At 38.6% G+C, this 12,667-nt stretch overlaps 1 protein-coding gene across 1 annotated transcript in view; it reads left to right on the top strand.

Annotated features, from left to right (window-relative positions):
- Positions 1-12,667, top strand: part of dmxl1 (Dmx-like 1) — a 192,691-nt gene that overhangs the window by 166,796 nt on the left and 13,228 nt on the right. Inside the window, exons 37-41 of the mRNA XM_048593609.1 lie at positions 1,492-1,633; positions 6,481-6,541; positions 10,341-10,468; positions 11,924-12,007; positions 12,116-12,207. Of these exons, the coding sequence (XP_048449566.1) occupies positions 1,492-1,633; positions 6,481-6,541; positions 10,341-10,468; positions 11,924-12,007; positions 12,116-12,207 (507 nt within the window). The remainder of the gene's footprint in view (positions 1-1,491; positions 1,634-6,480; positions 6,542-10,340; positions 10,469-11,923; positions 12,008-12,115; positions 12,208-12,667) is intronic.

Here is a 12,667-nt window from a genome sequence, read left to right as displayed (position 1 = left end):
TTGAAAATTGATTGGAAGATAGGCATACTAGAGATACAGGGTAGTTTCTCTGAATGGTGGTGAATAGCAAATGTTTTTGTGTGGCATCTATTCTAGGACTTCAACTTTTGTTCTTGTTTATTAAGATTATAATGTGCTTTGCAAAATTCTGAGGTCTTGTAAGGTGCTTAACAAACACAGCTTTGTTTACTTAAGTATTATCTTAAAGAGAGTTCAATGTAGACAAGTGTGAGGGAATCCACTGTAACTCTGTATAAATCAGTGTTTCCTAAATGACCTGAAATCAAAAACTGGAGCAGAACAAAATGATTTGAGATTAACTATGTTACCAAAACTAGTATACTGGTATAAAAGTAAAATCTCAAAGGCTAATAAGTCTAAACTAAGGCTTAACTTCCAAGATGAAGTAAAATGTTTTTGTGTAGAGCCTTTCTCTAACTACATCTGGAATAAGGCATCAGGTTTCAGCAATTGCATCTGAAGGAGGGTATATTGATTTATTGGCTTTGTGGATGGAAAGATTACGTTTTGGTTTAACTCTGGATGATTTGGGGCCTCAGATGGTCAGATTGCAAACCCTTAACTTGTATTTCCCTTGAGGGGTGTTCCAGTTGATTATTTGAAACATTTAAAGGATTTGATATAGTTAACCACCCTGTATGACACTACAATGTAGTAGTAAGGGAGTACTGAACTATTCCAGGTGGCATCTTTTGGATGCGAGCTTAAAACGTTTGGTTACTTCTGAAATGTCCCATGGCATTATCTAAAGAAGAACAGGGAAATTCCTCCTGCATTCCACATCCAGTATTTATCCATCAACCGATATAGTGTATCATTTGGCTATTTATTTAATTGCTCTTAGCTGGCAGCCTATATGTGAATTGTTATGGTATTACTTACTTTACGTCAGTGACTGCACTTCAGAGTGACTAAATTGGTTGTGAAGTGTTTTGGGATTTCCAAGTTAGGAAAGCTATATGAATGCAAGCCTTTTCATCCGATATTGTACAGTCTTGCAGCAAATGTGACTAAAGAAATTGTTCAAGCTGTTTTGAAGTTGAAACCTGCATTTTAATTCTGGATAAAGATTATGTTTGGTCGGTGCACACAGATATGTTATGCCAAGAAATGGAGAAATGTCAGTTTGGGATGAAATCTCAATCTTCACAGAAAATAACTTGGTGTTTATGGTATCACATGTTGCCTCTTTTAAAATGAAGAGTTGAGCCAAGATAATGGAGTGTGTTTGAACTGGAGTAGTTATTTTATCTTGTTAATAAGCAAGGCATTGGTAAAATGAACTAATTGGTTCATCTGGCAGGTTGGTGGCATGATTGAAAATAATTAGCAAAAGCATTTGATTGTGCCTTATGCATTACTGTTGCATATTTTACAAGAATCGTTAACAGTCTGTTGATTGAATGTGAGTTTCTCATTATTAAACAGTTTCTCTCTGGTTTAATTGATTCTTTTTCTATTTCCTCATAGATCTGATGAGTTTCTGGTTGTTCATGCAAGAGATGATTTTGGTGATTTGCAGTGCAGCACACCCTATACTCCCAGTGTTCCTGGCACTCCAATAAATATGCCATGGCTGGGCAGCATGCAGACTGGCAGAGGGGCATCTGTGGTGAGTATGAAGATTTTGCCTTTATTCAGTTAACCTTTCCATTTACTGAGTCAACCATTCATCTTCAACAAATACGGATTTAGCCAAGGGTATTATGACAACCCTTGACATCAAGGCAGAATTTGACCAAGAGATGAAGAATTTCTTCAACCAGAGGGTGATTAATCTGTGGAACTCATTGCCACACAAGGCCATGGGGGCCAATTCACTGAGAGTACTTAAGACAGACAGACGGTTCTTGATTAGTAAAGGGATCAAGGGTTACAGAGAAAAGGCAAGAGAATAGGGTTGAGAAAAGTATCAGCCATGATCGAATGGCAGTGCATACTCAGAAGGCTGAATGGCTAAATTCTGCTCCTGCATCTTATGGTTTAAATGTGGTATCAAGAAACCGGAGCAAAATTGCAGTCAGTGAGTATCGAGTGAGAAAAATCTCCAGGTTGGAGCCAGGCCTTGCATACAGAAACATGATTATGGAAAGATACCAATAAAGAAATTAGGATGCATGGCTAATATAATTGTGCCCTCCATTACACTTTCCAGTGTACCTCCTATAACTTAACTCCCTTGTTTATCAAGAATCTTATCTAACAACATTTTCTTGCATGGAGTGGTGCATGTATGGAATGAGCTGCTAAAGGAAGTGGAGGAGGCCGGTACAATTACAGCATTTAAAAAGCATCTGGATGGGTACGTGAATAGTTTTAGAAGAATGTAAGCTAACTGCTGGAAAATGGGACTAGATTAATTTAGGATATCTGGTCGGCATGGACGAGTTGGACTGAAGGATCTGTTTCCATACTGTATAACTCCGACTCTATAACTGACCTTTAAAATTATTCAATGACCCTGTCTCTAGCAGTGTCTGGGGAAGAGAATTCCACAGACTTTTAAACCTCAAAGAAAAACAATCTCTTCCTCTCTGTCTTAAATGGGAGGACTCTAATCCTTAAACAAATCCCCGAGTTGTGGTTACTCCAAAAAAAAGGACTGTTCTTGTGCATACAGTCTGGTATTAGGACTACCCTCTGCTTATTTTGAGAAGAAGTCGTTAGAGACTTTTGTGTAATTGTGAAAGCAAGGGAAAAACTGAAACTCCTCCAGGGAGCCATCATCAAGATGCAGTTAGCTCTTCCTAGCTCACCACAACCTGGAAATAAATGCCATCTAACCTAATGGCTGAGACAATTGAAGATTAATTGCCCAACTTAAAGACAGTGGATGGGTTTGTACCTGATATGAAAGCATGATGAGGTAGATTTGGGGTCGCAATGATTTTAAGTATTGATCAATATCAAATAGGTTGTGAGCAACCATTTTGTGCAGAACCCTCAAGGAAGAACATTGAGCAACAACATCAGAGAAAGGGTTCTTAGCCAAATGGAGTGAAGGAAATAGACCGTCGTTCTGTTGAAAGCGTCCAGACAATCTGCAAGAGGCTTAACCGTACAACTAGTGTGGAACCCTTCCTGTCTGTCTCAGTCTACTGAATCTATGTACAAGCAAATACGAACTATTCAATAATGGAAGCAGTTGTAGCTGCTGAATCTAACTTCAACCCCTTCACTTTGGAAGCAGACATCTTCCAGTAAGCCAGGCCTGAAGCAGTTTTAGACACTGAACTTTCTTTCATCTTTATAAGTATCTTTTATTGTTACCCACTTCTAAATCTTGTATGTATTTTAGCCATAACCTTAACACTTTTACTTGAATAACTAAGTAGTTTTTGCAATAAACTGACCTTAAATATGCACTGCTCAATTTTTTAAAAAGCTGAAACACCAGAAAGTTAAAAGAAGGCTTATAATCAACTAAATCATTTAAATTGTTGGACCACCTGAGGACACACCTCATGTTTGTGACTTATGTTGCAAAAAAAATTACTAATTATTCTAAACTCCAGTGGATCTGGGCCCAACCTATCTAACCTTTTTTATTAGAACCCTATCCCTTCATCCCCAAATCAGATGAGTGAACGTTCTTTGACTTGCTTCAAATGCTTCCTTAAGTAAGGAGCCCAGAACTGTACACAGTACTCCAAATGTGGTTTTAGCAATGTCCTATGTGACTTGTCATGAAGCTTCCCTGCGTTAACATTACTTAATTTCATTGGATCCCTCCAGTCCCAATTTAATGTCTCAATGTGGACTTTACCAGTTTCAAAATCTCCCCACCCCTGGCCTCGTCCCATGACCAACCCTCCCTCTTATCCCCGCCTCCTTGACCTGACACAACCTGTCCATCTTCTCTCCCACCTATCCGCTCCTCCCACTTCATTGACCAATCCCCACCACTGCCTACCTGCACTGACCTATCACCATCCCACCTACCTTCCCCAGCCCCACCCCTCCTCTCTTTATTTACTTCTGAGCTCCCTTCCCCACCTCCCCCATTTCTGAAGAAGGGTTCTGACCCAAAATGTCAACTTTCCTGCTCCTCTGCTGCCCGACCTGCTGTGTTCCTCCAGCTCCACACTGTATTATCTCTGACTCCAGCATTGGCAGCTCTTACTATCTCTGAGTGAGTTGTAGCCCCAATTTAAGTGTTTTCTCATGCTCAGGAGTATGTGTAGTAGCTGTGAAATCTCAGAACTAAATTGAACTAGTGATATTTTTTCTCTTATTTTTATTTTCAGAGTTTATGAAGCTTTTGTCAAACCAAGTAAATTTTTAAATTTTAAAAATTGGCTTTAGATTTCGTTCGTACGTACGTGCAGATTTTTAAATAATTAAATGTGCATGCACAGTCAGAATTTATCATCAGATGATTGATGTCAGCAGGCACTTTCAAATGCATATGACAGATGAATGCTTTGTTTACCGCAGCAGTCAGTATGTCAACTTTGTGCCTGTAGTGACACATGTAAAATGAGAGGGCTCTAAGGTAGGTGGATCTTGCTGGCTTCCCACATGGTCAGGATGTTACTGACTTTACATGTGTGTCAGTTAAAGCATTCCCAGATCACTGAAGTATATTTATCAACTAAACAGTGCTTCCATAGCATTGTGGAGCTGTCTGTATCCCCAAAGATGTTTATACAACTGTACATAAGAATTCTGGGTAGCTGCCATGCTGCTTTAATCCTGCAGCAATCTGCCCTTCCAGATGTCTTTGCATCCTGAAACAGACTTTTCAGCTATCTTCTCAGAAAGTAGGCTTATCTCTTTTGAGATTCAAGACCCCAGACAGAGTACTTGACAATGTGTGTAGTTTAAAAAGTGTTAAACTGCCATGGCCACTGCAAGAAATTCAAGCAAACCTGCTGCCAATTCCTGGCAAGAAACTGTGTTTACCAGTTGTACCAGCAGCAACAGCCCACATCCTGAGAATGAATGTTCAAAAATCATTGAAGTTTAATTCCCTGCTGTGAAAAACTGTTCTAGTTAAGTCCTTTTGTAGACATTCTGCAGTTAGAAGAGTGGACAAGAGTTGATCAAGTCATTGAGTTGAACATTGTACTGTGACGATAGATGCAGAGTTGTTTCAGTTTAATTTGAACAAGCTTTGTGAGTGGGCAAATGCATGGCAGATGCATTATAATGTGAAAAAATGCGAGGATATCCACTTCAGGAGCAAAAAACAGGAAGATGGATTATTATCTAAATGGATAGAAGTTGAGAGTGTGAAATGTGCAGTGAGCCCTGGGTGTCCTGGTACAATAGTCACTGGAAGTGAGCATGCAGGTGCAGTAGGCAGTCAAAAAGGCAACTGATATGTTGACCTTCATAATGAGATGATTTAAGTATAGGAGCAAGGATGTCTAGCTACGAGGACCTTGGTGATACCACACCTGAAATGTGTTCAGGTTTGGTCTGTTATCAGGGGAAGGATGCTCTTGCCATAGAGGAGTACCATAGAGCAAAGGTTTACCAGACTGATTCCTGGGATGTCAAAACTACATATAAGGAGAGGTTGAGTTCGTTAGGATCATAGCCACTGGAATTCAGAAGAATGAGAGGGGATCTCATAGAAACTTCGAATACTGTAACAGGAGTAGACAAGGTAGACAGCAGGAAGGATGTTCCCAATGACAAGGAAGTCCAAACCAGGGAATACAGTCTAAGCAAATGGGTTAAACCATTTAGGAATGAGATGAGAGGATTTTTCACCCAGAGAGTGGTGAGCCTGTGGCTTTTGCTTCCACAGAAAGCATTCAAAGCCAAAATATTGTGATCTCAGGGAGGAGTTGGACATAGCACTTGAAACTAAGGAGATCAAGGGATATCGGGGAAAAAGCAGAATCAGTTTGGAGGGGTGAAATGGCCTGCTGCGAATCTTCCTTGTATGAATAGCAACAGTAAAATACTGTTTTCTCACTCTTGATTAAATGTGATTTATTTATTTTGAGTTGTTTTGTTTCAAAACTCTATAAACCAGCCAATGTTAGTTTAAAATGACCTGTACAGTATGAAAAGAATTTATGCAGATAGAATGCTGAGAAGCAAAATGTTGTGTTGCATCAAATGTGTAACTGACTACAACTTTATCTGTGTATTGGCTCAACAACATTCATGGCACCCTGACTAATGTTCTACGTACCAGAAATAATAATCTCATGTTGTGTAACTTATTCTTAAAATGGTAAAACATTTGTTGAAGTGCAACAGGGGACCTACCTATAGTACAGAGAACTTTGCTTAAAGTTAAACTGAAAAATAGAGAAACAGAATCTAATGTAGTGACTGTTGATACAGGTCAAAAAATTGTTTTCATGTTTTGCAGACATTTTGATTTGGATGTCAAAATTCAGTATCTTTAACGTGCTTGTATTTGCTATGCATCAAAAGGTTTAGAAATGTTATTGCATTTGTTTTCCATTTAACAATATAAACTGTTCACCTTGGCAGATGATCAAGAGGAATATGAACAATGCCAGAAGAATGGCTTCACATCCAACACTGCCTTATTGTAAGTATACATGAAGAATGTTTTAAACTGTTTGTTATGACCTGAGGTTAGAGAAGTGCACTGCTTCTTTTTCTAGTCCGACTCCGTTGGTCACAATAAATTGTAAATTTAACCAAGTTGGTGAAAAAACCACTTAAGTAGGTCTCCGGCTGAAAGAGACCATTATTAAAAACAAGTCAGGTTTCAACAAATTACTCATCAGGTCAACAACAAATAGCTGTTTTATGAAAGCAAGCTTTCTCAAACAAAGTTTATTAACTAATAGTTTGGAATATGGAAATAACCATTTTACCTTGCCACTGTTAATTTCATGTTAATTTTTCTGAAGACTGCAATGTCACTACAGTACAGAGATTCCCAATGAATGATTCACATGTTAGAATATGTCCCATTTGTCAAATAATAACTTGAAGAAACAATATCAAATGAAAGTTTTCTAAAAGTTACAAGTTCCTGTGACTCCAAAGAAAAATGTATGGACTAGTATTCATTCTTGGCATAAATGTTAGTCAGGTGATAGGTAGACACACTTGTGGTCTGGATTTTTTGGTGTTGCAATTGACTGCCTTATTAGCTTTGCAGTTACATTCCATGTCTTTTGCGTTGACACCTGTCTAAGAATTTATTGGTAGTGACAACAGACTAGTGAAACAATGACATGAACTTCAGCCTATGTAACCTGCACTTGACTGTTACTTGGTCTTCTAAGACGTAGAAAATTTTGTCAGAATCTTTGTGGTCATGAATAGAAATTCTAGAGGATTTAAGTTCTTAATCCTTGATTTTCCAAAGCAGGAGGAATTTGCCTGTCTTTCATTGTTTCCCAAATCAGTGACTGATAATTTCCATATAGAAATTTCTTTCTATAGAAGTTTCTTTCTATATCTGAAATTCTGATAGAATATGGCTCAGTGGTTAGCACTGTTTCCTCACAGCGTGAGGGACCCGGGTTCAGTTCTACCCTCGGGCGACCGTCTGTGTGGAGTTTGCACGTTCTCCCCGTGTCTGCATGGGTTTCCTCCCACAGTCCAAAGATGTGCAGGCTAGGTGGATTGGCGATGCTAAATTGCCCGTAGTGTTCAGGGATGTGTAGCTTAGGTGGGTTATAAGGGGATGGGTCTGGGTGAGATGCTCCAAGGGTCGTTGTGGACTTGTTGGGCCAAAGGGCTTGTTTCCACACTGTAGGGATTCTATGAATATCAATGATGTGCCAATCCATGGTCAGACACTTGCTTTCTATCTTTGTGTTCTTTAAAGTGCCAGTATAAAATTCTGTGCAGTGTAATGCACTTTCTGGTTTTTTTTTTTTTGTTGGCTTTTTTCTTCTTATTGGTTTAAAAGTAGCAGGCTTGCATCTGTAGTTGGTGTTTGTGCAAGAGAAAGCGTGCTTGCTAATGTTTCTCCTCCACTAATGTTACTTTGCTTCAGTACAGATTGCAGCACTTTAGTCTTGGTTGTCGTTGTAATTTCAGCACTGAACTCGGGTAGATGAAAAGGAATGTCTGTTCAGGAAAAGGAACTCTTCACTGCTGCTATCACCTTTTTCGTACCAACTCGTCACCTCTAACCAGTTGTCACCATTATCTTCGCATGCCCACTTACTAACATTATGATGTGGTTTCTTGGGTCAAACATCACTAACAGTATGATACTGTCTGAGACCTGCCCCCTACAGCTCTCATGACATGTGACTACAACTCGGTTCTTGTTGAGACAGATTTTCAACTTTGTGAGCAACACTAACTATTTACATTGCTACAGTATCACAGACTTAACATTATCTCAGTTCTGTGCATATTGATGTTATTGCACATTATATTACATGACTGAACATACAACACTCCAACACTGAGAGCCTGACTGAAGATGAGGCAGGAACATCAGTGTGTCTCATTGTGATGTCATGTAACTCTTGTAAAGATGCACTGACCAGTCTGGAATCTATATAATGAAAAGAACAACAAGAAGGGTCACTGGATCTGAAACATTAACTTTGCTTTTTCTCCACAGATGCTGCTAGACCCACTGAGTTTGTCCAACAGTTTCTGTTTTTGTTTAAGATCCTAAGGAGTCTTAAGTTGCATGCAGAAAGGATGCTTCCACTTGTGGAGAATCTAAAACTAAGGATCACTTTTTTTTTTAAAAGAAAGGATTGCCCATTTGAGATAGAGATAAGGAAGCATTTTTTTCTCCAACTTTAGAACTTTCTTCCTCAAGATGTGATGGAGGCAGAGTTTTTAAATATTTTTTAAGGCAGAGATTGACAAGTTCTTCATAAGCAAGAGATTTAAAAGCTAGTGGGCTATGTGGGAATGTAGAGTAATTACTTCAGATTAGTTGTGATCTTAGTGAATAGTGGAGTAGGTTTGAAGGGTCTAATGCACAATCCTCCTCATTGTGCCCAAAAAGAATCATTTTGGGACTGTGATTTTGAAAGTTAGTTTGAAAGTTGCAGAGCAAATTGATGAGTTTGGTACTAGGGTTCGTTCTCGGTTACAAAGAGGATAAAAAGCTGGTTTATTTTCCCTTTAACAGAGGAAGGTTAAGTGATGTTGAATAGAGGCAGTGAAATCTATGAATGATATTGATAGAGAAATTAAGGGCAACTGTTCGGTTGGCAGAACGGTCACAATCCAGAGGAAATGGGTTTAAGATAATTGACCAAAAAAAGTGGTGAATTTTTTTAATGCAGCAATTTTTGACAGTGTGACAGTTTTTACTAATATGTGTAGTTGCTAGCTGAAGGAAATCTATTCTGCTGCAAATGACAAAAGACAAGGTAACTTTTGAATAAATGAACTAGAAATCTGACTTTTCCTAGCGTCGTTCCTAGATGTTGATGCAGATAACTGTCAAGCACGTAAAAATTACTAAAGTGATTATTAAGAGTAGAAAATATTCTGCATCAAAAAAGCTAAATGGTCTCTGGAATGTTCTCAGTTTAACCAGTCTTGTGAAAACCCATTTTCTTTAAATGATTTTTACCCACCTGATATCTGGAAACCAGGACCAAACATATGAAAAAAATAAGTGAAATGTGATTTTGGTAATTAATATCTAGTGTGGTTTAGCTTCATAGTTTCTTTTAACCGTTCTGGATCATCTCCTTTCCAGTGTGCTCCTAAAATCAAACTGTTCTTGCAAATTTTAAAAGGATTTCCAATTTAATCTGAACAAAATAAATTTCTCAATGTTCTCAGCTGTACAGAAAAACTTGTTTCTCAGGCATGTCAATTGGTCTGATCTAAAAGTGTAATGAAAGATCACGAATTGCAGATGCTGGAAATCTGAAACCAACTCCCAAGTGCTGGAGAAACTCAACAGATCTGACAGCACCTGTAGAGAATCATAAAGTCATACGGCAAGGAAACAGACCTTTTCAGTCCAACTCGTCCACACCAACCAGACATCCCAATCTGACCTAGTCCCATTTGCCAACATTTGGCCCATTTTCCTCTTTAACCAGTTAACACTTCATTTCTGACAAAAGATCGTTGGACTCAACATTAAGTCCATTTTCTCCCCATGGATGCTGCCAGACCTGCTGAGTTTTCCCAGGAATTCGTTTTTGTAATAAAGAAGCGTGCTCATTTAAAACAAAATTCTATCTGGGTATTGGTTTGAACTATTATAAGGTCCTATAGACAAACTGATCCCCGATCCATGGGGCTGCACAGGCATTCAGCACTGAGCAGAAGGAGCTGCCCATTCATGGCTGAGCACTTCCGGGTGATGCTAGATTTTAAGATAAGTATTGGTGTACGTTAAATAATTAAGAATTATTTCTGCAATGATTTAGATCTAACTGGTGCTCAAGATGGTAGTGTTCGAATGTTTGAGTGGGGTCACTCACATCAACTAGCATGCTTTCGACCTTCTGGCAACTCCAGGATAACGAGAATACGATTTAATCATCAGGGTAATAAGGTATGACATCTGAAAAAGAAAGCATACACATGCTGGGGAATCAAACAATTTGTACTTGGCATATAGCTATGTCATGCATTCCTGGAATAGGTGTAAAATGCTCTGTGGAGAATTTGGAGCCTCTATTGTACTGTTGCAAATGATGTTCTAGTTCGCTGAATAACACAATGAATGTTGGAATGTAATTTTTATACTTGTCAAACAAAGCATCATGAACTGTGAATTAATCTAAATTTTAAAGTGCAGAGAAAAGTAACGATGAAAGGCATTGGAGTGTTGTAAACCCAACTGGTTTGTTAATACATTATATCTCTCTGTTGCTTTCCCATAAATCTCATGCTCATGCTTTTTTCCCCACTGTCCCCTTGATCCTGTCACCAAACCAGACCTTAAGTTCAATCCACACTCTTTACCTATTTGATGAAAGCCAGCACATCCCAAGCAAGGACTTCTCTAATCACACTTGCTCTGCTAACAAGAATCTCCCAAGGATTTATCCTTAAATTCTTCTTTATCTGCATGTTGCCTTTGGCAGCATTATCTGCTACTGTGGGATCAACACAGTGGCTACTTCCATCTCCAAATAATCATCCACCACTGATTCCATTGCGTCCTATCTTCGAATGAAATCCCATTTTATGCTCCTGTCACCTAACCAGACTACATTATTCCACGACTCTTGTGCCCAATTCTCCATCCTCGACCTTTGTAAATGTCAGTTGATCTAATACTGCTGCTGTTAACCTACCTTGTATTTATTCTCATTCACTTCCCACTCCTATTTTTGGGATCTGTGCAGATCCCTGATTTTTGCAATGCAATAAATTTTCAGCCATATATTCAAAGCTGTCAATGGCCTCAATCTTCTGTGACCTCCTCTGATCCTACAATCCACTATCTTTAGCACTCACCATCTCTTTCCTGTCATAGATCCTTCCCTCCTTTTGAAAGACATGCTTTCAGTGGCATGGGTCTTAACTTCAAGACACTGTCCCTGATCTTGCATACTCTCCCACCTTGTTTTTAAAACTCACTTGCAGCCAGCTTTATAATCATCCTTCCAAAGATGTGCCTCCTTTGTTTGGACTTCAGGTTTCCCCTTTTGCTGCAATGTAATACCTTAACGTACCTTTCGACATTCACCTACATTTATGTAGTGGTCTTATTTACCTGACAGTAGAGGGAACCTGACACGTGTATTCATCTGAGTAGAATGTGAATCCAGTTTTATACTATATAGTTGATGCTTGACGGCTTCTAAAGTAGTGTGGCAAGCATGATATTTAGTTGACGTGCTTGATGTTTTAATATACTATTTGCAAAAATCTTACATGTTTTGGTATCATTTCTGTTGAGCATTGGAATGCAAAAATTACGATTAATGGCTTGCATAATAATGGAAATGAATGTAGTCCCTTTAGATTAATAAAATATGTAACCATGTCTTTTTATCAGTTTGGAATTGTTGATGGCGATGGATTCCTGAGCTTCTGGCAAACAAGCCCAATTGCTTTAGGAGCTACACCAAAACCTTACCTGGTGAGCTGATAATTAACTGCATTTTCTGTTTAAATTCAATATGTTAATAAAAGGTGGAACTTATTAACATGCTGCATATTTATGGATTCATAAATTTTTATTTTTCAGACCTGGCAGTGCCATAACAAAACTGCAAATGATTTTGTTTTTGTTAGTTCCTCTACTTTAATAGCAACAGCCGGACAGTCTACTGACAACAGGTAAGATTAAATAATTAACTAAAGCTTATTTCTGAGTATGACTCCAAGATATTTTAGCCTTTGCTTCTACCTTCTAATGTCACGCTGCACTCATTGTGGTATTCTCCATCTTTGCACCTCCTTACTGACTTTGTCATTACAGTAACTTTCATAAGAAACTTGCCACATCTTGAAAATATTTTATTCTACATTAGAAGACATACTCGGGTTCTGTTGAAAATGATTGTTCAGACCAATCTTCATCTTAATGAATGTCATCATCTCATGAATACTATGTTTAGCTTTGCACTAAACATTGCAAGCAAATTTTTTATCACTGTCTGTCTGGCTTCTTCTCTAAACCGATTATCTTTTTTACATTAGAGATAACAAGGTGTAGAGCTGGATGAACACAGCAGGCCAAGCAGCATCATAGGAGCAGGAAGGCTGACGTTTCGGGCCTAGACCCTTCATCAGAAAA

This window comes from Rhincodon typus, chromosome 3 (assembly GCF_021869965.1).
Source record: "Rhincodon typus isolate 14 chromosome 3, sRhiTyp1.1, whole genome shotgun sequence".
Classification (NCBI taxonomy): domain Eukaryota; kingdom Metazoa; phylum Chordata; class Chondrichthyes; order Orectolobiformes; family Rhincodontidae; genus Rhincodon; species Rhincodon typus.
The sequence above is the reverse complement of the archived record's forward strand: the minus strand, read 5'-3'. Positions and strand labels throughout refer to the sequence as shown.